The sequence below is a fragment of the Ostrinia furnacalis genome, unplaced genomic scaffold (genome assembly GCF_004193835.3).
Source record: "Ostrinia furnacalis isolate ACB-3 unplaced genomic scaffold, ASM419383v2 OfSCF0694, whole genome shotgun sequence".
Lineage (NCBI taxonomy): Eukaryota > Metazoa > Arthropoda > Insecta > Lepidoptera > Crambidae > Ostrinia > Ostrinia furnacalis.
In genome coordinates this window covers 54,344-82,308 of record NW_021130933.1, presented here as the reverse complement: position 1 = coordinate 82,308, position 27,965 = coordinate 54,344, and the positions used below count along the sequence as shown (strand labels likewise).

At 42.9% G+C, this 27,965-nt stretch overlaps 1 protein-coding gene across 2 annotated transcripts; it reads right to left on the bottom strand.

Moving 5' to 3' along the window:
- Positions 1 to 72: 72 nt before the first annotated feature.
- On the bottom strand, positions 73 to 26,705 carry Rpn9 (regulatory particle non-ATPase 9). Of its 2 annotated transcripts, XM_028323804.1 has the most exons (10): positions 26,544 to 26,705; positions 26,346 to 26,459; positions 25,477 to 25,612; positions 24,816 to 24,964; positions 23,571 to 23,730; positions 21,711 to 21,761; positions 20,779 to 20,913; positions 2,868 to 3,008; positions 1,117 to 1,274; positions 73 to 213 (listed from the first exon to the last, which is right to left on the bottom strand). In XM_028323804.1, exons 1-9 carry the CDS (start codon positions 26,657 to 26,659, stop codon positions 1,119 to 1,121), a joined length of 1,158 nt encoding a protein of 385 aa, XP_028179605.1. In that variant the 5' UTR covers positions 26,660 to 26,705; the 3' UTR covers positions 73 to 213; positions 1,117 to 1,118. The 2 variants fall into 2 exon arrangements, with proteins under 2 accessions (XP_028179605.1, XP_028179606.1); XM_028323805.1 differs by lacking the exon at positions 20,779 to 20,913 and having other exon boundaries at positions 21,576 to 21,761.
- Between the last annotated feature and the right edge of the window lie 1,260 nt (positions 26,706 to 27,965).

The following is a 27,965-nucleotide window of genomic DNA, read 5'->3' as shown; positions in this document are numbered from 1 at the left end:
ATGTAAAATCAAGTAGGCTGTGCCTGTAATAAATAGTTTTGGTGGGTATTTTTTAATACGAGCCAAATTGTTGGGTTTAATATAATTTATTTTAAGTAGAATATAAAGCATAGTATTTTACCATTCATACAAATCATTCAACAATTTGTTTGAAACTATCATTATTGTTTCTGAAGTTTTAACTGCACTCTGATGGTGTGAAATGGAGGGTATCTGTAAAAAGAAACGGCATTTTTAGGAATTGATATGTATAAAATGCAATTCAAACTGAAAAAGAACACTGCGATATTTTAACAGAATAATGTACAAATATTATATTCAAAAGTTGGAATTAGTTGTTGTGGATTTTTAGATGTTGATATGCTATCGGTCATGTACTAACCCTGGCTATTATGTACATTCCGAACAAATATAGAAGCCTATGTTTATGAGAAGACTTCTAATGACTAACAGCATTTAAGGTCAATACCTTAGTCTGTTTAAATACAAATTAGAAAGGTATAGGACCAGTGTTATTCAATCTGTGGGTCGCGACACCCTGGGGGGTCGTAAAAACTGCCTTAGTAAAAAAACAAAAGTTTTAAAGATAGATTTATCCGAAATCTAATTATGCAAATGCATAAAATGTTGTATGGATTCTTTGTAAAATGCGCAAAATATTTTTTTCATACTAGGGGTCGTGTCATAAAAAATGTTTAAAAACATTGGTATAAAAGACAATCTGGGTAGCGTAAAGCTTGGCTCAAAATTCAATTACAATGGCGACAACTTATAAAATTAATCCCAACTAATATTATAAATGCGAAAGTAACTCTGTCTGTCTGTCTGTTACGCTTTCCCGCTTAAACTTCGCAACCGATTTTGATGAAATTTGGCATAGAGATAGTTTGAGTCCCGGGAAAGAACATAGGATAGTTTTTATCCCGGTTTTTGAAACAGGGACGCGCGCGATAAAGTTTTTCTGTGACAGACAAAATTCCACGCGGGCGAAGCCGCGGGCGGAAAGCTATATAAACTAAAGTAAACTAAGTAACAAAAATTAAAAAAAAAAAAAAGAGTTTTACCACGTTCCACCACCTGTTCCACTACCACTTCGGGAAAAATTTCAGTGTTTACCTCTAAAGAGTGAGGAAGTCTGGCGCGTTGTGGTGCAACAGCTCGGCGGCGCCGGCCACGGCCGCGCACCACGCGTCCAGTCGCGCCGCCAGCAACGCCGCGCCCGCGCGGGGCAGAGCCCTAGGCCGCACCCAGCGGATGCTCACTGTCTCGCTGACCTGCGACACAAAAAACAAGGTATAGATGACCCACACTGCACCGGAGATGAAAGGACTCGAGTCTTCCGAGTCCTTTGGGACCGGACTCGATTTTCATGACTCGACTCCAAAAATACAACTCGAGACTCTTCGCTGAGCCGAGGGAACTCTGATGATTATAATGAGACTCGAAAATAAAACGACTCGAGTTATTTATTGAAAGACTCACGACTGAGTTGTGAATCTTTTGATAAAGAACTCGAGTCGTTTGGCACACGACGAGCTCTATAAAATGAAAATAATAAAACTTATAAATAATACTCCAATCAAATGGTTCTATCCTGCTTTACATTACATATACGAAAATATGTGGGCAATACATAACTTTAGCTGTAGCAGTCTAAAAGTGAACTGAAATATTAGAGACTCACGACTCCAACAAGTCGTGTCGTTTTAAAATGTTTGAGTCTTTTCGTCACGACTGAAATTTGGAATCTTTTTAAATTAACTAAGTCTAAAAATAAAACAAATCATAATCGAAGAGTCCTAAAAAGCTCAAGACTTAAAGACTCAATAGAGTTGTGAAGTCTCATAAGTCGTCCAAACGAGTCGAGTTTCTTTTAAAACACTCGAATTCTTTCATCACTACGCTGAACTGTCCCACCAAACTCAATGACAGGAGGGTCAATGGATAGGACAGTTCAGTATATTGGAACTAGGCTTTTGTAATACTTGTGAAAGGACGCCATGATTAAGTTTAGTGTGTAACAGGGATGTTATGGGTATCCGTAACCGTAACCGAAACTTTAGGATAGGTATTCGAAATAAAAAATTATCCGTAACCGGTATAATCTTATTCCTATATCCGTAACCGTATCCATAACCGAAACTACATTATCCATAACATCCCTAGTGTGTAAGTATATTAAATTAGAAATGTGAAATGTAATAATTAAATGTATTGAAGATCGAGCAGGTTCCTCTTAATACAGGTTTTACAATTAGACAGGATTTCCCAAGAAATGTGAAATGTAATTTGGTTCCAATAAATATATTTTTCAATTTTTAATCCATGTAAGCAATGAATGTCTTAATATCCTTAGCTGGTAGATGTGTCCCCTGTTTAATCTTTCAGCTACCAGATCCCCTCTTATCCATCCTAAACCCGACAACGGGCGAGGTTGCATAACCACCATCATGTAAGAAATGTTCTTGTCATCCCTGATCATTTTAGCTCGACTTTTTACTCATCCTTAACCTGATCTTTCCTTTTCCTTCCCTTCATCGTTTCCTTAGAACTCCAGGCCATACCCTAGATAAGTACACAACGCTCATTCCAGCACTTCTCCCATTCACATACACACTTACACATATACACACACAGGTCAGGTTTTAGTCGGTCACGTCGAGAGCGGAGAGTCCTGGTGTTCTGTAATACAGGCTCGCAACCTAGCTCAGACACCAGTCTCCCGCAATCTAAGTGTCTGTCCACTACATTTAATTGTAATTTAAGATAATCACCTTACATTGTAAACCTTTAGATTTAGATTGTGGAGAAAATAAAGAATTTATTTAATTATTATTATTATTTATTTACCCTGGAAGTACCCTTACCTGGTCGATGTGTCCCTTGATCAGCCCCTCGGCCAGTGCCTTCATGACCAGCAGTTCGACGTCGTCATGCGGCACGCGGGCTTCACGCGCGATCTCGCTGAAGGTCAGCCTGCGCTGCGCTGACGTGCGGTTGAACGCCATCTGGGAACAACAATGATTTAATAAATAAGGTATAGAAAAAACTAAGGTATAGTCTATGCCATAGACTCTATGGATACGTCCCATAAAATTCAGGCCACAATCTACTACGTGTAGTACAGATTGGTGGAGAAGGGGAAAGGTAATTAGTGACCACTGTTGGCGGAAATTAGTGACCGCTGTTCAGACTTGACAGAATATAGCTTCTCCTAAAGCTGCCACCAGTTCTTATAATGATCTTTTTGTTTAACTACCAGCTGGTCCTCTATAAGGCACAGCAAGTCTTCTGACCTTTCGATTCGAGCGACTATGTAACACCGTTACATTACAGTCGTTTGCTTCACCCCACACTTGCTGTTGTGATTGTTTTAACGCTATCACCCAACGGTCACTCGGGGCACTCGGCAAATTGACAGAGAAAAGTCGTCTGTGTTCCTACCTCCATAAGGCACAGGATGGCCAGTTTCCGCTGCAGCGTGTGGTCAGCTCTATGTACCATAGAGGGACTCACAGAAAGAAGAGAACTGCCCTCTGTGGTGTGTGCTCTCTAGACACTAAGGCACATTCATATGGCCAGCTTTTCCTAAGTCTGTCACACCTCAAGTCTTACTGACCACCAGCAGGGAAGAGTCTTCCTATAGCACAGTAAGTAAGTCTTCCGAACTTACCACGCGCGCTGTTGTGTTTGTCTTAACGCTATCACCCAACGGTCGCGCATTGAATTAGGCACTTTTCAGGATGACTGTCACATTTGTCATCTCCACCTACGTTTGTTGTTGTGATTGTCTTAACGCTATCACCTAACGGTCGCGTATTGAATTCGGAACTCTGCCAGACAAAAGTTGTCCCTATTGTTACCTCTCTCCCAAGCCAAACTCGTCTCTATCCCTACCTCCATAAGGCACAGGATGGCCAGTTTCCTCTGCAGCGTGTGGTCGGCTCGCCTCAGGTCGGGGTGGTTGGCGCGCGCCGCGACAGCGGTGAAGGCCTGGATGTCGCCGCGGGAACACGTGCGGACCAGTTCTATGGCCCACGCGTCGGAGGTCCCTTCGAGGGATTCCAGGATCGGGTGCGCTAGCTGAAGGAGAAATAGGTGGTGTTATTGGATAATTATATGATTTATTTGAGATAAGAAAATAAAATTTTACATTTAAAAAATACATCTTTTGGCACTTCTGATCATCTTTAAAAGCTNCAGTTCTATGGCCCACGCGTCGGAGGTCCCTTCGAGGGATTCCAGGATCGGGTGCGCTAGCTGAAGGAGAAATAGGTGGTGTTATTGGATAATTATATGATTTATTTGAGATAAGAAAATAAAATTTTACATTTAAAAAATACATCTTTTGGCACTTCTGATCCCATCTTTAAAAGCTTGAAACAGGAAACTATGGTGAAACCAGGGTTCGAAAATATCCGATATTTATTATAAATATCAAAATATCGGATATTTATGATATATATCCGATATATATCAACTTTGATATATATCAATTTTGTATGAAAGCCATAGTATTATTTTATTGTATTATTCATGAATACTATTGCATATGTGTTACATAAACATGTTTTTAATGTTTTTAAAACTTAAAATCAGACAAATAAAGCAAAAACATAAAATATCTTTGAAATACGGCAAAATCAACTAAAAAAATAAAAATCTTATGTCAAAAAGTACAAATACAGTAACAAATTTTAAAAATTGATATATATCATCAAAACCGGCTTGATATATATCCCTTGATATATATCCTCGAACCCTGGGTGAAACCAAAGGTAATGGCAACTAGGGCATGCAAAAACCGAGCGGTTTGGAAAAATCGGTTTTTTTATTTTAAAAAACCGAACTAAACCGGTTTTTTCGGGTTTTTCGGGTCGACTGTTTGTAAGTAAATAAATCTCCTATTGGAGACCAAGACGTATTTTGAAGCTGAATGCTGAGCCATCAAGTATCAATAAAAAGACTTAAAAATGATAAAAATATTGTAGCAAAAAGAATAACCAGAAGTAAACGGAGGGTTTGGTCTACAGTCCTTATGCTAGACAGATGGGTAAACGTTTTTTTAGGTTCGTTTTAAATCTGAAACGTGAGTGAGGTCCACTGCTGGACAAAGGCCTCCTTCAAGGATTTCCATAACAACCCATTCTGGCAAATGGAGGAATTGTTCTACACTTCCCCTCGCTGGCCAGACGAATACAAGTATTTTTTTCTCAGTTAAAACAATTACTAATCCCAACTCAAACCGATCTGGACCTATGGAATAGAACTCTGGGGATCAGCTAGCAACTCCAACCTGGAGTTGGAGATATTACAGAGATCTCTCGCTCGCGCGTAATTATATTGCTGTCGCGACTGTGCGACGGGCGCCCGCAGTAAGTGTGCGAGCGCGACAGCAACATTATAGATAAGGATGGGTAGCTTGGGGTCATTGGACAACATTCTACGTGCTCGCAGACCAGACTACAGATGTTGCTGGCAGTTTGGCCAGCAATCCTCTTTTGATAATTGTTTATGGTTTTTTACTTTTTTTTAATATTGTTTTTTTGATTTTTGAAGTTGCTTTTGTACTCTCGTGTTCTGCTAATGTATTGAGCAATATACCTACTGTTTTGGCCCTTTTTTGGAGTTTCCTTGCTTCTTGCATACCTATAATCACCACCGGCAGGCCTATCCATCTAATACAGTCCACTCAGTCCTTTTTAACATTTGTATAGTTCCGTCCACTCACCAGCTCGCCCGCGTCATACACGCTTGGCGCGAGTACGGCAGTCAGCGCATAGAATTTTGTCCAATGACCCCAAGCTACCCATCCTTATCGCTCTCGCGTAATTATGTTGCTGTCGCGCTCGCACACTCACTGCGGGCGCGCGTCGCACAGTCGCGACAGCAATATAATTACGCGCGAGCGATAAGGATGGGTAGCTTGGGGTCATTGGACGACATTCTACGTGCTCGCAGATCAGACTAGTTCCGTCCACTCACCAGCTCTCCCGCGTCGTACACACTCGGCGCCAGTACGGCAGCCAGGGCAAGCCGCAGCGCGAGCGCCCGGCGCTCCGCTAGAGGCAGCTCGGCGCCCGCGCGGACGCAGCCCAAGTAGCGTAGCGCCGCACGGTAGTAGCGCGCCATGGGCCCGCGGACCCTGACAATAAACGTCACTGATTAAGCAACAATAATAACAATAACAATAGGCACACTACTCCCTCAGTACAACTGAATCGGTTAGGCCTTATAGGCCCAGAACAGACGGTGAAATGCAACTGCAACTGCTAGTTACTTTTGAGTTGCATCTAAGTTTCTGCCATAGCGTCCGTTGAGAGACCACATTTTGAGATAGGTTGATTAAATTGACATAATAAGTTTATTATATTTGCTGCTACGGAACCCTTTGTGCGCGAGCCCGACTCGCACTTGGCCGGTTTTCTTTCTTAGTAGTGACGTGATGAGCTAAAGCTTTCTTAAAAGAAAAGTGTCATTTTAGTGATAGTGACAGTGTTCACGAAACGATTTTGAAACAAGTGGTAAAAATAAAAAACTAACAATCCTTGATAGTAGCGCCCTCTTGTAAATGTCATAGTCCAACGGGGCAAACATTGGAACTAATAGGTAATCCAGTATTTATAGTAGCGCCTTCCTGGCAGTGTCATAGCTGGGACGGTTCAGTGTTGGACATCTTTCGTACGGCCAGAGCTCAGCATAATTTTATGCGCGTCCACTCAATGTCAAAACGTGTAATTTTTATTGATCCTGTACGAAAATTAACATACGTTCATCCATTTTCAATAGACTTTCAGAACACATTTCTAAATCCACGAAAAAAGGAATTTTCCGAGAAAGAAATATTTTACTCGACATTGGATAGGATATATTTTCAGCCCTATCCTAGACTTTACCCAAGTAACATTTTACTCCATTTAAGAGTTCAATAGTCGTTCACATGTACTCCACAAGCTGTGTATGTCAGCTGTATACGAGCTGTATAGCTTGCTATAATGCTTTTATAGAACCAGTTTGGGCACAAATTAGACAGCTTTAAGTTCACTATGGCTGTACATTAGCAGTATAATAGCATTATAATAGCAGTTTAAGTAGTAACNGGGGATGAACTTTTTTATACGCAATATTTTTAATTTTTAGTTTTTTTAATATGTGTTCACGCATTTGAAGTCGGTTTTATTTTTTTAAAAAGTTAATTATGTAATCAAAAAACATGGTTTGGTCGATGGCCGCGCGAAAAAAAAAAGACGCCACCTTCCATACAAAATCTGGCATTGCCATTTATTCTTCAGTTACTCGACGATTGAAAAATCAGCTCTTAATCTCTCTTTCATTCTTTCCCAGGATATGTACCTAAACAAGTTCACCCGCTGGGAGCTGATCGTCCAAACGGCGTTTCACTTCGCGCTATCCGTGTTAGCCATCGCGTGTCCCTGCGCGCTGGGGCTGGCCACGCCCACCGCCGTCATGGTGGGCGCCGGCGTGGGCGCCGCCCAGGGGCTGCTGCTCAAGGGCGCCGAGCCGCTGGAGAACGCGCACAAGGTGGTCATAGTCATGATGCAATAGGTGGATCATGACGCGCGAGGCGGGTCATAGTCATGGCGCGCGAGGCGGGTCACGGTCGTGGCGCGCGAGGCGGGTCACTATGGAGTCACTTTCGCGTCGCTGCGGAGTCACTGTCGCGTCACTATGGAGTCACTGTCGCGTCACTAAGTCACTGTCGGCGCTCGCCATCGCGTGTCCGTGCGCGCTGGGGCTGGCCACGCCCACCGCCGTCATGGTGGGCGCCGGCGTGGGCGCCGCCCAGGGGCTGCTGCTCAAGGGCGCCGAGCCGCTGGAGAACGCGCACAAGGTGGGGCGTGACGCGCGAGGCGGGTCACGGTCATGACGCGCGAGGCGGGTCACTATGGAGTCACTGTCGCGTCGCTGCGGAGTCACTGTCGCGTCACTATGGAGTCACTGTCGCGTCACTAAGTCACTGTCGGCGCTCGCCATCGCGTGTCCCTGCGCGCTGGGGCTGGCCACGCCCACCGCCGTCATGGTGGGCGCCGGCGTGGGCGCCGCCCAGGGGCTGCTGCTCAAGGGCGCCGAGCCGCTGGAGAACGCGCACAAGGTGGGGCGTGACGCGCGAGGCGGGTCACGGTCATGACGCTCGATTCGGGTCACGGTCATGGCGCGCAAGGCGGGTCACGGTCATGACGCTCGAGGCGGGTCACGGTCATGGCGCGCAAGGCGGGTCACGGTCATGACGCGCGAGGCGGGTCACTATAGTGTCACTGTCGCGTCACTAAGTCACTGTCGCGTCACTAAGTCACTGTCGGCGCTCGCCATCGCGTGTCCTTGCGCGCTGGGGCTGGCCACGCCCAAGGGCGCCAAGCCGCTGGAGAACGCGCACAAGGTGGGGCGTGACGAGCGAGGTGGGTCATGACGCACAACGTGGGTCATGACGCGCGAGGTGGGTCATGACGCACAACGTGGGTCACTATGGAGTCACTGTCGCGTCGCTGTGGAGTAACTAAGTCACTGTCGCATCGCTGTGCAGTCACTGGGTGGTTCATGACGCGCGAGGTAGGTCATGACGCACAAGGTGGGTCACAATGAAGTCACTCAGGGTGCGGCGTGGGTGCCGAGCCGCTGAAGAACGCACACAAGGTGGGTCACGACACTCAATGTACGAGATGGCGAGCCCAGTACGGCTAGCACGAAAAACTTTCGAGTTCGAATCGCCATAAAAAGATTTAGTACGAAAACTACAACAGCGCCCTTGTGAACGTGTCGTGAATTGAACTTAGTATGAGAAATGCTTGCACGAAACTTATTTTGAGAATGAAAATTGTCACTTTATCGTTTAATTCGAAGGTTGAGTACTTGAGTATCGAATTTTGTCGAATACGCAAACGATTTGAAGACGAAAGTTGTTCATGCTAGAGGTACAGATCACAAGGTGGAGTCAGAGAGCGTCACGCCGGTGTCACGGAGCGTCACTATGTCACTGTCGCGTCACTGCCACGTGTCGTTCACTGCCACGTCTCTGTCACTGCGATATTACATTTACAGGTGATCATGTGAGATAAGATACAGAAATTGAATCGCAGTGCTGTCGCAGCAAATTTCAAGAGTAATATTTTTCTTTTCATGTTTTTTGTGTCTTTACTATACAATTTTAATTGAATGCAACAGCGTTTAACCTATAGTTTGCCTCTTACCCCAAAGATGTAAAAGACTGGCTTTTAAAATGCTCTGTTTACAGGCATTTATATTCACTCAATAATGTATTGTAATAGTCTGGCTTTTATAATGCGCTTTTTACAGACATTCATATTCACCCATATTTGTTATTTTCAGGTGAAAACAGTGATATTCGACAAGACCGGCACTATAACACGCGGCAGTATGGCAGTGGCCCACGTGTCGCTTCTAACCGGATCAGCCAATACATTGCCGGACGTGGTCGCTTGCCTTCTGGCCGCTGAGACCAACTCAGAGCATCCGGTCGCTGCAGGTATAAATAACCAACTATAACTTTAAAAAAAAAATATAACCGACTACAAATGCGTGAACACAAAAAAATAACTAATAATTAAAATTATTGATTTTACCTATTCGACAAAAAAATAATCGTTCAAATTGGTTCATAATCGGCGGAGATATTGCGTATAAAAAAGTTCATCCCCAATTTTCCACCCTTTGGGGGTGAAATATTTTCTTCAAATTCGCATGAAACCACCCTTTTGATAATACCTATTCAACAAAAAAATTTTCGTTCAAATTGGTTTATAATCGGCGGAGATATTGCGTATAAAAAAGTTCATCCCCAATTTTCCATCCTTGGGGGTTGTTTTTTTTATTATTAAATTTAAATGGAACCACCCTTGAGGTATTACCTATACGCCGAAAAAAGATTTGTTCAAATCGGTTCATAATTTGACGGAGTTATCGCGTAACAAACATAGAAAAAAAAAACATACGGGTCGAATTGAGAACCTCCTCCTTTTTTTGAAGTCGGTTGAAAATAATATGTAGTTGCCAAAACCGCATCCAAATCGATTCACTCGTTTAAGAGCTGAGCACAAATAGACATGTAACACCCCTCTTTTTGCGTTGCGAGTTAAATGTCTTAGGATAAAGTATACAAAGAGACATATTTCCCATATAGAAATAGTTTTAGTAAGAAACTTATTTTACATTATATTATCTCACCTAAAATAATCAGAACATGCCATAAAATGTGACATTCTATAAAATAATTAGAATTCGAGGTATTTTCTCTACAAAAACAGCTTAAAATATGCCAAATACCAGTCAGCCACTGGCTTAGTTTGGGACTAGATTGTGTAAAATAGTTGTATAGTTATACTTTTTTTCTTGTAGTAAAACTTAACATATGCTTAAACTAAGTCTTAAATGTTTCTAAAGATTTACTTACTAACCAAACATTATTTCCCAACAGCAATAGTGAAATGGTGCACTTCAGTACTAGGCGAGAGCACGCCTCTAAAATGCGTGGGGTTCGTAGCGGCACCAGGCTGTGGACTCCGTGCTAGATTGAGAACGAAGAGAGACCAGAGTGTGGATGTACCTTCGTTGAAGAACGTGCTTAACCAGGCCAAGTAAGTGTGAAAAAGTTTGAGTGCATTTGTACCCTAGTGAGGTGTGGTGGAGTGCAGTTGTACCCTTCGCAGTGAAGTCGCACTATAGACGCAGCTGTTTTAACACGCGTCTAAAGTGCGTGGGGTTCGTAGCAGCACCAGGCTGTGGACTCCGCGCTAGATTGAGGACGAAAAGGGACCAGAGTGTGGATATACCTTCGTTGAAAAACGTGCTGAATCAAGCCAAGTAAGTGTGTAAAAGTTTGGGTGCATTTGTACCCCATTGAGGTGTGGGGGAGTGCAGTTGTACCCTTCGCAGTGAAGTCGCATAATAAACGCAGCTATTTTAACACGCGTCTAAAGTGCGTGGGTTTCGTCGCAGCACCAGGCTGTGGACTCCGTGCTAGATTGAGGACGAAGAGAGACCAGAGTGTGGATATACCTTCGTTGAAAAACGTGCTGAATCAAGACAAGTAAGTGTGAAAAAGTTTGGGTGCATTGTACCCTAGTGAGGTATGGTAGGGTGCAATTGTACCCTGGGTGCATTTGTACCCCAATGAGGCGTGGGGTGTTAAAAGGTACAAAGCAGCAACGCAGTGGTGTTACAGGTAAAAATATTATTAAATTCATGTCGTTTTTATTTATAGACAATTAACAACTGCATCCCACGACATTTCAATTAGATTAATCAATTAATTAATCTTGGGGTACAGTTGCACCTCACAAAAATCATCATAATTATCATCATTTCAGCCACAGCACGTCCACTGTTGAACATAGGCCTCCCCCAATGACTTCCACATCGCCCGGTTGGTAGCGGCCTGCATCCAGCGCCTTCTTGCTACCTTTATTAGGTCATCGGTCCGCCTTATGGGTGGACGTCCTACGCTGCGCTTTCTTGTACGTGGCCTCCACTTTCAAACCTTGCTGCCCTATCGGATGCTTAATTAATGAATGTAAATAAAAGTGCTTATAAAAATGAACCTAATAGCCATTATAATGCACTCAAAAAGCACCAAATCAACATTGGGGGTACATCTGCACCCCACAAAAAATACCCAACTATCTATAAACTATTTCTACCTCCATCAGGGTGGGCAATTCTTTCGAGCTACACGGCGTCTGCGTCCAAGTGTTGGCCAGCGACGGCGATGCTGCCTTAAGTTCAGCGCAGGCCGCTGCCAGGCTGCACACGCTGATCAAGACTGACAATGAGGGAGAGGTGAGTCTTTATGCCTAATAGAACGTGTGGCGCCATCTATTGACGCGCCACTACAGACTAGTGTTACACCTGTATTCACAAACGATACTTGCTTAAGTGAAACAGAAAATCGAAGGCACAGCGTTGAATAGAGTTCTGTGATTGGTTCGTGTGTGACCCTGTGTGTCCACGCGCACTGTGAGACCTCATAGTAATGTTTGTGAATACGAACGTTAGTCTTCTCCCAACCATAAAGTTAATATTACTTTGGAATAGAGTAACAACCACGAGCTGTCAAACAAACCCGATTGTTGATGACACAAGTGTGTCAGTGTCAGGATTATTTCACTGAACCAGTCACCACATTTCTGAAGCACTATTTCTCATAAACATCCACGATTTCACATTCAAAGTTCAAATTTTCAGCGTGCCACTAAGTGCCTCCGAACTGTCAAATAGTTGCAATTAACGGTATTTGATAAGTGTGCTATGACCTTAAAGCATCTACAATAATCTACATACACATGAAGCAATAGAAAAGATTTATATAGTCTATAGTCTGGTCTGTGGGCACGTAGAATTTTGTCAAATGACCCCAAGCTACCCATCCTTATCGCTCGCTGTTGCTGTCGCGCTCGCACACTCACTGCGGGCGCGCGTTGCACAGTCGCGACAGCAATATAATTACGCGCGAGCGATAAGGAGCTTGGGGTCATTGGACAAAATTCTACGTGCTTACAGACCGGGCTTTATATGTCAATGTTCAACTTGTGCTTTATTGTTGGAACTTCTGTAACATTGCGAAGTGAATAATTGAATATGAATATCATCTTCGCAGGAAGTGGAGCAGGTGGTGTTAATAGGCAACCGGAAATGGATGAACAGGAACGGGGTTCCCGTTCCACGTTCAGTCTTGGAGGCTCTTCTGAGGGATGAGGAGTTAGGAAGGACAGCAGTACTGGCTGCTATTAACGGTGAGACAAACTTATCATCATAATCAGGTCATTTAGTCTCCAGGCTAGTTTCCTAAAAAAAAATTTTTAGTCCGTCATGTTTAATATCAAAAAATATTGGACATGTATATTTTTATTTGTCAATCTAACAAATAATTACATAGTTATGGTGCGTTGAAGTTCCGCACGATGTCACACAGTGCGGCACTTTTAAGCACTCATTGACGTCACGGGCCTCTTCTCTTGAACTTTGGCGCGCTTTATCTCTTTAAATTTTCATCAGTTTGAAAAAGTGAAAAATACCTACGTGTAGAGTATTTTTTAATAAGTTAACTAACGGAATAATTAAAACTCCTGCTTTTTGACCCAGGAAACATCACTCCCCACGATGGCCATTTATCCCTTAATCGCCATTAAACGCTCGCGGTCAAATACAGTCCTCTCAACTTAAGCTGAGAATTGCATTTGTGTGAGTGCACACCGATAGTGTAGAGTGGCAATCGGCTTGAAGCGCGGCGCGTCCCGCGCATGGTTTAAACCGGTTTATTATAGCAAGCGGCCTGAAGCGCGGCGCGTCCGCCACGCACCGCTTCCTTGTCGCTCACATACTTCACTTCACCCCCGGTACTGGTAGCAGATACGTGTAATTTTATGTAATTGTGTTCCAAATATTAGTGAAATGGCTCCTACTGTAAGTGAATTTCCTGTACGAAATCCATTAAGCAGCCAAGTGAAAGAAATTTTATGAAAATTGAATATGTATTTTAAAGGTGTGAACGAAAAGTTTTTAGTGTGTTTTTATTTTGTAATTTTATAAAGTTTGTCTTTTTGTTGTATTTTGTAAGGCTGGCTGGACGCCCTCTCTATAAACGGTGCTCGCAGAATATCAGCGTCGAGGTACTTCGTGCCTTGGCATATGCTGAGCGAGGACCTGTTTTTATTTATTTATTTATGTAAAAGGATGTGTCAAGTGTCGTTACATGCATCGGCCCAATTGGTAGCAAATGTTTTATAGACTTCCTTTTAATAAAACCTTAATTTTATTTGTATGTGTTTTACTAACGGTACTTTTGGCGATCACTCACACAAATGCAATTCTCAGCTTAAGTTGATAGGACTGTACCTGCCTTGTCAAGCATAAAAAAAAAAACTTATTAATCCCAGTCAATTCTTGTTTCTTCTTATCACCAGCCAGTGCTGCTCATAGCAGCGTCACTCAGATACTTTAGAGAATGACTGGTAGAGAATGCCATTTGACATTAAGTCCGCCACTGTGAATTGCTTTTATGTGCAAAAAGTTTAAATAAATAAACAAAAACAAAGTACTCGTGAAATAAAAGTGTAAAAGTGAATAATAAATTGAAAGCGAGCAGTCGGAAAGGGACTTAAGTCTGGACTAATAAATTCTTAATAAAAATAATGAACTCAATTCAATGTTGTGTCAATGTTTTGCTTGCTTAAAGCAATAATTTTCTATCCATTTCAGACCAGCTAGTGTGTACAATAGGCATTTCAGACGAGGTGAAGCCCGAAGCCCATTTAGCGGTGTACTGCCTCAAGAAAATGGGCTTGGAAGTGTGTCTGCTTACGGGAGACAATCGCAAGACTGCCGTGGCTATAGCGCGACAAGTAAGTCCTTCACACCCTGTATCACAGTCATATATAGTACTTATTACACCCTGTGTCATGACCCTGTGTAGTACTTAACCCTATATCATGGCCTTGTGTAGTACTTACACCCTATATGTCATAGCCCTGTGTAATACTGCACAGTCCTGTATAAAACGCAGACCTGTATCATAGCCCTGTATAGTACGTAGCTTTTTATCTGTATTTAGTACTGTGCGTAGTCATGTATAGCAGCTTTGTATATCACATAACCCTGTTTTGCATGTAGCCCTGTGTAGAACCTACACCCTGTATCATATTTCCTGATGACCGGAGACATACGAGACTGTGTAATACTACGCAGCCCTGTATAATACTATGTAGTCCTGTATAATACTATGTAGTCCTGTATAACACTATTAATTTTTTCTCAGGTCGGCATAAACAAGGTGTACGCAGAGGTACTGCCCTCACATAAAGTGGCGAAAATACAGAAACTGCAAGAGCAGGGACAGAAAGTTGCTATGGTAAGCTACTTCGTTTAGAAATAGAAATAAAACAAAGCTGAGTTAGTATTACTCTAGAACGGCTGGACACATTTTGATGGTATTTGGTATTGAGGTAGTGGGCAAAAGTTGATAACACAACCTTATTCCAATTGTAACAAAGACGTATTGCGAACTTATTGGCTATTTTAGATTTTACAATCTGTTTGATGCTGACAAGGCAATGCAAGCTGCGCCCTGCCCTTATGTATTGAGTAAATTACTTGATTTGATTTGGCTACCTGTATAAAGAAGAGCCTGGATGCGGGCAGCGCAGGACCGTTAATTGTGGAAAACCTTGGGGGAGGCCTTTGTCCAGCAGTGGACGTCATTTGGCTGAAACGAACGAATCTGTATACAGGGTGTTAGGTAAATGGGTATATGAGCCGATACTAGCCCATGTTAACATGGGCATATAAGTGGTATGGTGATGTCAGAAAATTGATATCTTCATTTTCATTATTTTTATTTTCATACAAATCGGATTTTATAAAATTTATTTTGTATGAAAATTAAAAAAATTAAAATGATGATATCAAATTTCTGACTTCACCATACCAAATACTGAACTGTCCTATCAATGATATTGACAGTGGGGCGCCACCGTCAATACCGGATCGCTGGTTCCGATTTTTGCCATGTTGGAAACCATATAGTTGAACGATGGTAGCGCCCCCCTGTCATTGAGTTTGGTGGGACAGTTCAGCGTGGGTCATCTATACCGCCATGTATTTGTGTTTGACAGGTTGGTGACGGCGTGAACGATTCGCCAGCGCTCGCGCAGGCAGATGTCGGAATTGCCATCGCCAGTGGAACCGACGTCGCCGTAGAGGCCGCTGACTTAGTACTCATGAGGGTAAGTCATCACCATCATCATCATCAGAGCATCATCATCATCGCCAGGCTGACGTCGGCATTGCAATAGCGAGCGGCACTGACGTCGCCGTAGAGGCTGCTGAACTCGTGCTCATGTGAGTAAGTCACCATCATCATCATCATCATCATCATCATCGTCAGGCCGACGTCGGTATCGCCATCGCCAGTGGAACCGACGTCGCCGTAGAAGCCGCTGACTTAATGCTCATGAGGGTAAGTCATCATCATCATCATCATCATCATCATCATCGTCAGGCTGACGTCGGAATTGCAATAGCTAGTAGAAGGTAGGCCGCTGACTTAGTACTCATGAGGGTAAGTCATCATCATCATCATCATTATTTATCATCATCAGCATTGCCATCACTAGTAGAATAGCGAACCTGAACGACAGTTCCCTGTCATTGCTGGTCAAATTGATTGGGAAGGCTTGATGTTCGCATATTTATAAGAGATTCCTCTTTTATTTCGCAAAGGACGACGTTTGGCAAATGAATGACGATGCTCGACGAGGTGGTAACCTAGGCTTCAGTCCGACGAACAACTTGTCTAATACCTATTCGAAGTAGGTATTTGTTACCAAATTGTCTACTTATGTAAACTATGTATTTGTTATTAGATTGTTCCACTATCTGACCCTGGGTTGCACCATCTTACTTTAACTTTGGTTAAAACGAACTTTAACTTAACAAACTTCAAAAGTCTTCAAAACTCCATACAGAAACACCTAACTTAACACCGTCTAGTTGTCTGTCAGATATACATCACCCAAACCTTACCTCAATAGCTTATTTATTAACCTGTTTCTTTTATTCCAGAACGATCTGCTAGACGTGGTGGCGTGTCTCACTCTCTCCCGAGCGACAGTGCGGCGCATCCGACTCAACTTCATCTTCGCTTCAGTATACAACCTGCTGGGAATTCCGTTGGCTAGCGGCGCCTTCGCTGCCTATGGGCTACAGCTGCAGGTAAGACTTTGAGTAGGGGACAGTTTGGCTCAAGCAAGGGACAGTTTGGCTCATGGAGGGGACACTCTGGCTCAAAGGAGGGACAGTCTGGCTCAAGCATGGGACAATCTGACTCAAGGAAGGGGGACACTAGCTCAAGGTGTGGAAAGACTGGCTGAATGAGGGGACAGTCTGGCTCAAGTATGGGACAATCTGACTCAAGGAAGGGGGACACTAGCTCAAGGTGTGGAAAGACTGGCTGAATGAGGGGACAGTCTGGCTCAAGAAGGGGACAATCCGGATCAAGGGAGGGAGGGGGGTGACTAGTCATATAGTAAGACTGACCTGCTAGACGTGGTAGAGCTTCTGAGCGAGAGGGGGGCTGTCTGACACAAAGGGGGTAATTAAACACAGAGGAAGCTGTCTGACACAGAGGGAGACAGTCTGACATAGAGGTGGCAGTCCAACACAGAGGGTGAGGGCAATCTGGTCTAGTAGGGGGTTGGGAGTCAAGTCTCGTCTAACATAGAAGGGGGGAGGGAGAATTGAGGGTGGCATAAGAGGGAGTATAGGCCTTTATTTTAAGTGGGTGAATATCCTAGATTCTAAGCTAGGAAGAGGTAGCCTGTCTTAGGAGGGTAGGGATGCAGCTATAGGTAACGAAAGCTGAATGGTGCTGAGTTCGATTCTCAAAGGAAGCATTTTTGCTTGGTTTGTTAGAGCAAGGGGCGGGAGGCGGACTGACCCAAGGGGGCTCAAGAGGGGTTGTATTCCCCAGTAATCTGGGGTTAAAGGGTTGTATTCCCCACTAATCTGGGGTTATAGGGTTTGTATTCCCCACTAATATGGGATTAAAGGGGTTGTATTCCCCACTAATCGGGGGTTAAAGGGGTTGTATTCCCTAGTAATCTGGGGTTAAAGGGGTTGTATTCCCCACTAATCTGGGGTTATAGGGTTTGTATTCCCCACTAATATGGGATTAAAGGGGTTGTATTCCCCACTAATCGGGGGTTAAAGGGGTTGTATTCCCCACTAATCGGGGGTTAAAGGGGTTGTATTCCCCACTAATCTGGGGTTAAAGGGGTTGAATTCCCCACTAATCGGGGGTTAAAGGAGTTGAATTCCCCACTAATCGGGGGTTAAAGGGGTTGTATTCCCCACTAATCTGGGGTTAAAGGGGTTGTATTCCCCACTAATCCGGTGTTAAAGGGGTTGTATTACCCACTACAATGGGGTTAAAGTGGTTGTATTCCCCACTAATATGGGGTTAAAGGGGTTGTATTCCCCACCAATCTGGGGTTAAAAGGGTTGTTTGGCCTAAGAGAGAATGTCAGTCTGGGCCAGGTTAACGTTTAAATCACTGAATTGATATGGATAACGTTATTGAGATCTGAATTAACAAACATTTATTAATGTCCACAGCCGTGGATGGCTTCAGCAGCTATGGCGATGAGTTCGGTGTCCGTCGTCTGCTCAAGTTTATTGCTCAAGACGTAAGTGAAACATATACTTTTGCCTATATTTGACGAAATATATTTTCTTCAATACAGGGTGTCCCAGAATGGGTGATTAAAGCTTGTCCACTTGTCGGTATCGTAAGCAACGGACGCATCGTACAAAACACATCGTATCGGATGTGCGATGCGTACGATGCGGACAGGTGGACGCTAGCCTTTATTTACCCTATGCTATGGGAAGAAGAAAATTCCATACAATTTGAATAACATAAGTAAAATGTAAGTTTTTTTTTTAATTAATTCATCCATTCTGAGACAACCTGTATACAGTGTTTTAAAAAAACTGTCCGTTCTGAAAATTTATGATCCCTGTTCTCAAATAGCAACTTGTTTAGACTATGCTTAGGATTATGTTTTTCGAGTGCAGTAAGTAAGCATCAAAATAAAATATTTTCGTAAAAAGCTTGCTAAAATTCATGAAACTTGAATGTTTAGATAATGTAGTTAACTTTCAATGTATTTTACATTAACAAAAACATGTACAATTTTTTTTTATAATTAATTAACCGGTGTTTCCAGCTTCAAGAAAGCCACAGCAGAGGAACTGACTACCCCAGAATACCTGCAATCAATCCACTTGGAGGACCTGGACTCGGTGTCTGTGCACCGAGGGTTGGATGATAGATTGGATCCAGCCGGCAGGGCAGCTTCGCCTCTTGCCAAGTTAGTATAATATCTATAAGGTCACTGACTGACTCACTCATCATCATCATCATCATTTTCAGCCATAGGACGTCCACTGCTGAACATAGGCCTCCCCCAATGCTTTCCATGTTGATCGATTGGTAGCGGCCTGCGTCCAGCGCTTCCCTGCTACCTTTATGATGTCATCGGTCCACCTTGTGGACACTGACTCACTCACTCATCACGAAATCTCAGAAACTACAAGTGCTAGAAGTCTCAAATTTTGCATGGGGGTTCCTTTTAAAGCGTAGGTGCTCAAATTTTACANAAGAATAAATTGCGTGGTCAGAGATTTTCATCACCTGAAGAAGCTGTGGAAGCCTACAAAACGGCCATTTTGGAGACCCAAACTTCCGAATGCAATGGTTACTTCAATGATTGGTTTCGTGTATGGAAAAATGTGTCAAAGTTCGCGGAGAATACTTTAAAAAGCAATAAATACATTTTTAAATAGTAATGTTGTTTCACTTCCTTGATTCCCGAAATTTTCAGTGCCGCCCTCGTACATTCAGAAGCAAGTTACTTACCACGCGCTCCCGTTGATAGAAGGTGGCCTTTAAGACGCCCATCTAGCACGAGACCGCGTGGCAGTTTTGAATATATTTCTTTAGTGCCGTGCTAATTTCTACGTTAATTGTTGATACATATATTTTATGACAGGTATATCTCATTCGTGGTCATTCGGGGCACTCGGCAAATTGACAGATAAAACTCGTCTGTGATTCTACCTCCTAAGGCACAGTATGGCTCAAGTTTCGTTAGTTTGCCTGCCAGACAAAAGTCGTCCTTATTGCCACCTATCTTTCACACAAAACTCGTCTCTATCCTTACCTCCATAAGGCACAAGTTGACCAGCTTGCGCTGCAAGCGTGTGATCATCGCGCCTTATACTGATTGATATTTATGACCATGTCGAACGCTAACACATTTGTCATCTCCTCCACCCCACGTTCGCTGTTGTGATTGTCTTAACGCGCTCACCCAACGGTTGCGTATTGAACTGGGCACTCGTCACTATGCCTGCCAGGGAAAAATCACCTTTTTTGCTACCTCATTGCGAAGCAATTCTCATCCCTATCCCTACCTCCATAAGGCACAGGATGGCCAGTTTCCGCTGCAGCGTGTGGTCAGCTCGCCTCAGGTCGGGGTGGTCGCCTTAAGGCCTGGATGTCGCCGCGAGAGCACACGTCTATGTACCATAGAGGGACTACAGACACTAGCAGAAGAGAACTGCCCTCTGTGGTGTGTGCTCTCTAGACACTAAGGCACATACATATGGCCAGCTTTTCCTAAGTCTGTCACACCTCAAGTCTTAGTGACCACCAGCAGGGAAAAGTCACTGACCTCCATATAGCACAGTAAGTAAGTCTTCCGAACTTTCAGTTCGAGTGACTACGTAACATTAACACTCATCTGCTATACCCCACGTGCGCTGTTGTGATTGTCTTAACGCTATCACCCAACGGTCGCGCATTGAATTGGGCACTTTTCAGAATGACTGTCTATATGGCTTAAGTCTTGTCTGACAAAAGTCGTCCTTATTGCCAGGGAAGAATGGACCCTATAGCACAGTAAGTCTTCCGAACTTTCAGTTCGAGTGACTACGTAACATTAACACTCATCTGCTATACCCCACGCGCGCTGTTGTGATTGTCTTAACGCTATCACCCAACGGTCACGCATTGAACTGGGCACTTTTCAGAATGACTGTCACATTTGTCATCTCCACCCTACGTTTGTTGTTGTGATTGTCTTAACGCTATCACCTAACGGTCGCGTATTGAATTCGGAACTCTGCCAGACAAAAGTTGTCCCTATTGTTACCTCTCTCCCAAGCCAAACTCGTCTCTATCCCTACCTCCATAAGGCACAGGATGGCCAATTTCCTCTGCAGCGTGTGGTCGGCTCGCCTCAGGTCGGGGTGGTTGGCGCGCGCCGCCACAGCGGTGAAGGCCTGAATGTCGCCGCGGGAACACGCACGGACCAGCTCTATGTGCCATAGAGGAACTCACAGAAAGAAGAGAACTGCCCTCTGTGGTGTGTGCTCTCTAGACACTAAGGCACATTCATATAGCCAGCTTCTCCTAAGACTGTCACACCTCAAGTCTTAGTGACCACCAGCAGGGAAGAAGAGTCACTGATCTCCCTATGGCACAGTAAGCAAGTCTTCCGAACTTTCAGTTCGAGTGACTACGTAACATTAACACTCATCTGCTATATACTCCACGCTTGCTATTGTGATTGTTTTAACGCTATCACCCAACGGTCGCGCATTGAATTGGGCACTTTTCAGAATGACTGTCACAGAAAAGTCGCCACTATTGTCACCCTATTACCAAGCAATTCTCATCCCTATCCCTACCTTCATAAGGGACTATATGGCTCAAGTCTTATCAGTTTGCCTGTCAGACAAAAGTCGTCCTTATAGCCAGGGAAGAATGGACCCTATAGCACAGTAAGTCTTCCGAACTTTCAGTTCGAGTAACTACTGACTGACTACGTAACACTAACACTCATCTGCTTCACCCCACGCTCGCTGTTGTGATTGTTTTAACGCTATCATCCAACGGTCACTCGGTACACTCGACAAATTGACAGAGAAAAGTCGTCCTTATTGCTACCTCATAGCCAGGGAAGAATGGACTCTATCCCTACCTCCATAAGGCACAGGATGGCCAGTTTCCTCTGCAGCGTGTGGTCGGCTCGCCTCAGGTCGGGGTGGTTGGCGCGCGCCGCGACAGCGGTGAAGGCCTGAATGTCGCCGCGGGAACACGTGCGGACTAGTTCTATGGCCCACGCGTCGGGGGTCCCTTCGAGGGATTCCAGGATCGGGTGCGCTAGCTGAAGAAAAAATAGGTGGTGTTAGAGAAGAATGGAACGACTTGTTATTATTGATTTACCAGAGACAAATGAAGACAGGTTCGTTGAACTAAATGAGGTCTACATATTTAAAAAAAAAATGTTACGCAATGTGCATTAAGATTTTTAATGAAATACCTGCTTGCATGAAAGAGCTACACTACTTTTGACAAATCAAAACAAAGTCAAAACTGAAATGGAGGATTTGGTTGGCCTATACTCTATCTAGGAGTATAGGCTAACGAGTTGGACGGGTAAAAGTTTTTTCAAAAGTTCATTTCATAGCTGAATTGTGAGTGAAGTCTGCCGCTAAACAAAGGATTTAAGGATTTCCATAACGACTTGTTCGGCATTACCCGCATTTAAATGATGTTAGAGGCACGCTATAAAGAACTTATTAACTTGCAAATGGAGCATTTTAGTCCCTTCGCTGGCCAGACAAATACGAATTTTTTTTTTCAGGTCATCATCAATATTTCAGCCATAGGACTTCCACTGCTGAATGTTTTTCATGTTGATCGATTGGTAACGGCCTGCATCCAACGTTTCCCTGTTATCTATGTGATGTCATCGGTCTACTTTGTGGGGTGGACGTCCCACGCTGGGTTTGTTCAGGTAAATGATCAATATTATTATAATTCGGCCGTTTAATTTAGTCGGCCGTTTGGTGTAGTGGTTCAGAACGGACTATTATGCCGAGAGGTTCCGGGTTCGATTCCCGGCCGGGCAGAAATTGAAATGATGAATTTTAATTTCTGTGACGGGTCTGGGTGTGACTATGTATAATATTTATGTATTTATAAAAAAAAAAGTATATAAGTAGTATATCCGTTAAGCTAGCACCCATAACACAAGCATTAAGTTGCTTACTTTGGGGCTAGCTGGCGCTGTGTGAAATTGTCCAAAGATTTATTTATTATTTATTTATTAATCCAAGCTCACCAGCTCTCCCGCGTCGTACACGCTCGGCGCCAGTACGGCAGCCAGCGCATAGAATTTTGTCCAATGACCCCAAGCTACCCATCCTTATCGCTCGCGCGTAATTATATTGCTGTCGCGACTGTGCGACGGGCGCCCGCAGTGAGTGTGCGAGCGCGACAGCAACATTACGTGCGAGCGATAAGGATGGGTTACCTTGGGGTTGTGGGATATGATGCTCAACACACAATAAGGAAGCTAGATGTTAATGCTTCCTTCCGAGCGGGTGTTATGCTCGGGGACCAAGGTCCAATTTACACCATCTTGGTTTGTCTATATGTACTTGGCAGGGTAGAAAACTCCGTCACCGCGATGCAGGTTTGTATGAGCGGCGTAGTGTGCCATAGTGCAGTCGTAACAGCGCCATCTGTTGGTACACGTTTGTAGTGGCGTATCGTAGATGTCGCCACAGGGTCATTGGACAACATTCTACGTGCTCGCAGACCAGACTAGTTCCGTCCACTCACCAGCTCGCCCGCGTCGTACACACTCGGCGCGAGTACGGCAGCCAGCGCATAGAATTTTGTCCAATGGCCCCTAAGCTACCCATCCTTATCGCTCGCGCGTAATTATATTGCTGTCGCGACTGTGCGACGCGCGCCCGCAGTAAGTGTGCAAGCGCGACAGCGATAAGGATGGGTAGCTTGGGGTCATTGGACGACATTCTACGTGCTCGCAGACCAGTAGGCCTAAGATGCGCGCCGTGATAACTTTTATCGACGTCAATTTGTATGGGCAAAATCGATAAAATGGCGTGATAACCGCCTATCACGGCGCGCATCTTAGGCCTACAGACTAGTTCCGTCCACTCACCAGCTCTCCCGCGTCGTACACACTCGGTGCCAGCACGGCAGCCAGGGCAAGCCGCAGCGCCAGCGCCCGGCGCTCCGCTAGAGGCAGCTCGGCGCCCGCGCGGACGCAGCCCAGGTAGCGTAGCGCCGCACGGTAGTAGCGCGCCATGGGACCGCGGACCCTGACAATAAACGTCACTGATTAAGCAACAATAATAACAATAACAATAGGCACACTACTCCCTCAGTACAACTGAATCGGTTAGGCCTTATAGGCCCAGAACAGACGGTGAAAAGCAACTGCAACTGCTAGTTACTTTTGAGTTGCATCTAAGTTTCTGCCATAGCGTCCGTTGAGAGACCACCCAATANACTCCCTCAGTACAACTGAATCGGTTAGGCCTTATAGGCCCAGAACAGACGGTGAAAAGCAACTGCAACTGCTAGTTACTTTTGAGTTGCATCTAAGTTTCTGCCATAGCGTCCGTTGAGAGACCACACATGACGCGACCAGTTTGAAACTTTCAATTTCAGTTACATTCATAAGAATCATCAGAAAGTTGCAGTTTCGTTTCACCGTCTGTTCTGGGCCATAGTCAGCATACTTCAAGACCACCCAAGTCACTTACATTACAAAATAACTCAACCAAATAAATGTGTTCCAGTAAGAAATTGGCAGACATCATCACTTTCTCTCTATTCCAATAGACCTACTACTTTATGTACAGTAGAATCTCGATTATCCAGACTTCGATTATCCGGACTCATTATTTACGATTTCTAATTACCAATTTGAGGTCTGGACCCATAAAAACGGAAGGCGCCGCCACCGTAACACGGTACGGACGTCGTTTAGTTCATTTTTAAAAGAAATGGGTTCATCCAATGGTCTAAAATTTAGATTTTTAGACTCTAAATGATGTATTGAAAACCCTTTCTATTGTAAAAAGTTAATTATTGTTCGATTTTTCAACCGACTTAAAAAAAAGGAGGAGGTTCTCAATTCGACCCGTATGTTTTTGTTTGAAATCGATTATCCGGAACACCCCTGGTTTTAATTGATCCGGATAATCGGGATTCTACTGTATCAACAATCTAGTGTGGATCATGGAATGGTGAAATGGTGGCACAGGACTGGTCATTGTGGTAATGTTTGGGGGATACCTTTGTCCAGTAATGGACGACATTAGGTTGAAAGAAAAATAAGACATTAAACTCTTATGATAATTACCAACGATTGGATGAATGGATTATGTTAATTACCAACCTGTAGTACTCAGAGGCTAGTTTATAAAACCTCCCATGCACTGGAGTGACTCCGTCTGCGTCTTCCAGAGTGCCTTCCAAATGCTCAATGATCTTCTCCGTTGAATCCAGGTCGTTCAGGTCTTCGAGGTATATCTGGCCTTGTAGGACCTTTAAAAGCAATGGTAATAACTTAGTTTGTATTATGCAAAAAACTGTTTAATGATGTATCTTGCTGTTGTAAGTTGGGGCATAGTTATTTTATTTTTTTTAGGAACAGTACAGCACAATATTGTTTGAGGTTAGAATATTTTTTGTAAGATTTTGGCTCTCTATAGGACTTGTATGCTTTTCAGTTCTCCCAAAGGCAGGGGAAAACAGTAACCCTGGAATCTTTAAACTTGTTTTATCTTTAAGCAGGGGTCTTTGCATAAAATATCATTAATTGTACCAGTTCATGTTAATGCCATATTGGTACGATCAAAAATTATACTTTGTATTTAATTTGAAACCCAATTGTCTTTGTTTGGTACAATAAAGAACTTACTTTTCTTGCATAACGAGGCAGGTATTTGACCACAATCGCACCAGGTGTTAAGTGGGATGCAGTCTAGGATGGTACATATCTGCCCTGTAAGTGCCTATTCACTCTCGCCTTGAAAACAATTATTAAGATTTCTTACCTTGCACAGAGCCAATGCTTCATCGTTAGCCTTGACCTTAGCTTCAGTCTTCTCGAGGAATGCGATGGCATCCTTCTTGTTGCTGAACTGCTTGATGACGTGTGCGATGATCTCAACTAGAGACAGTGGGTTGATTCTGGATGTTAATAAAAAGTTTTATTTAGTAAAACACATATTTTATTGGTTTTAAAGATATTACATAAGTTATTCCATGTACTTTAATAGGTAAGATTCCTCTCATGCTGTGAATTATTTCTCAAATTTATTCATAATAAATCTTTTTTACAAGCTTTTATTGTAAGAATTCACTGTTAGCAGGGTCTTTTAGATATTTCTGTGGACATCGGTCATTTACCTGTGACAATTATTATGTTCATCAAAACCTAGCAATGAAAACAATCTCCCTTAGTTTAGTGCGCCTTTTAGTATACGGCTCTACCGTTGGTTTTTCACAGTTGAAAATCTATCCTAAAGATACTTGTGGACTGTGGTGTCTGTGACAAGTGACAACAACAGAAGATTAAATTCAGTTTTAGGTCAAATCTATATATATAAAAATGAAACCCGTTTTCCGTTGTCACGACATAACATGAAAACGGCTTGACCGATTTGGCTGTTTTTTTTTTGTAGTTTTCTAATACTCTGTACAAGGTTTTTACGGAAAAAAATATAAAGAAAATCTCTACGCTAAGGCGGTACGAAGTTCGCCGGGTCAGCTAGTAATGTAATAATTATGGTGTGGAGATATTCCTAGAGTGCTACTAGTCAAGGGTCACAAAAGAGTAACTCATAAATGTAGAAAAATCACTGAATCACCATCATTATGCTGACAGCATCAGCAAAACAATGATATGACTTGCAAAACTTACTTGTTCTCAAAAGTGGTAAGGAAGTTGTTGTACAGCTGAATCAAGTTATCCCCAGTCTGAAGATTCGGGTGGTCGACGAATTCCAGCAGTTTTAAAGTCAATTGATGCCATAATCTACGAAAAACAATAGGATGAGGTTAGAATTGTTTACATACAAATATCTGATAAATTATGCCAGTTGGAATGTGAAAGACTTACTTCTTGTTGTAAAGCTCCTCTAATCTTGCCCAGTCACCAGCAATATCGGGCTCTGCAGCCTGTTTTTTAGATAGAAAATCATTTACATCGACAACAGCAAACTTGACGGTGGCCATCTTTCAAAATTATAACTTGTAATGGCATGAAGTTGGCAAGCTTGATTGTCAAAAATGCAGGCAAAGAAATAAAAAAATAAAAAATCATTCGTCTAAAGTGAAGTTAGCTGCAAGTGCTGCCATCTGCCGGAGAGTAGAAAAAGCTTTTACGTCTAAAGTTCTAAGATGGCGCTGTACACATTTATTAGTTTGTGCTTTCTACACTAGGTATCGCTGTCACACATTTTATAGAGCTAGAATAATAGTAGAGTCCGAAAATAGAGTCAAATTACGTGAGAAATAGGTAATTTAGCGATATTTAGTTATGCAATAAATACTGTAAGGTTTAAGTACCTACTTTTTTGTATTTCTATCTGATTTTTAAGTAATTTAAAAGAACTCTACCAACATAATTATATTTAATTCTCACCCTAATATTTTGTAGGTATTTAGCTCCTTTTTTCAATGTATTTAGGTCTGTAGGATATTCATAAAATTGTATTCAAAGGTTTAGGCACTAATACAAAGTTACTTTTGCATTATTTTATTAACATCACCTTGAAAACTACTCTAAAAGATGACTTGTAGAAGTACATTAAGTATGAAGCTTTGTACAAAAAATTCTAGCTTTCGAATACTATAAAACATTTTTATCATTCGCATTGGAATACGTAGGACGTCAGTGCAGAAAAGAAAAAAATGCAATTCAGTTAATCAGTAAAAAACGTCCAGGTGCAATGAAACACAATGGCTTTACAAATCACCCTTGCAACACCCTTTTGCGAAAGGAGTCTTTATTTAAAAAGGGATTTTTTGTTAAAAAACAACAAATTGGCGATATTATTAACGAATATCGAAAGGGGAAGTTTTTTTACATTATTTTTTTTGTGGAATATAGAGACGGTATCGCCAGATGTGTGCAAAAGTGGCGTAACTGATTTTTAAGCGATTGTAAGCAGATATCCGGGATCTAATTTCGGCACAGTGACATTGTAAAAATGTAGCACAAACTCAAAAAAACTCAAAAAATAATAAAAGACTGAGTTCTTTGCTAAAAATCCTGTTTTATTCTGTCCTGTCTTGAAGCAGTGGTAGAGTTGTGATTTGATTTTGATTTGAGTTCAGTCAAAAGCTTTAATTGGAAAGTATAAATGTTTCTTTTAAAGCTAAAAAGGTAACTATGTAAGTTTTAAAATATAAATACAATCAGCCTCATCGTTTTGTTTAAAAGTTTAGTTTGAAGTGGTACATACAAGGAGAATAAATAAAACATTAAAGTATAAGTATTACATAATTTAATACTGTACTCAGTGAAAATCCAAATAAG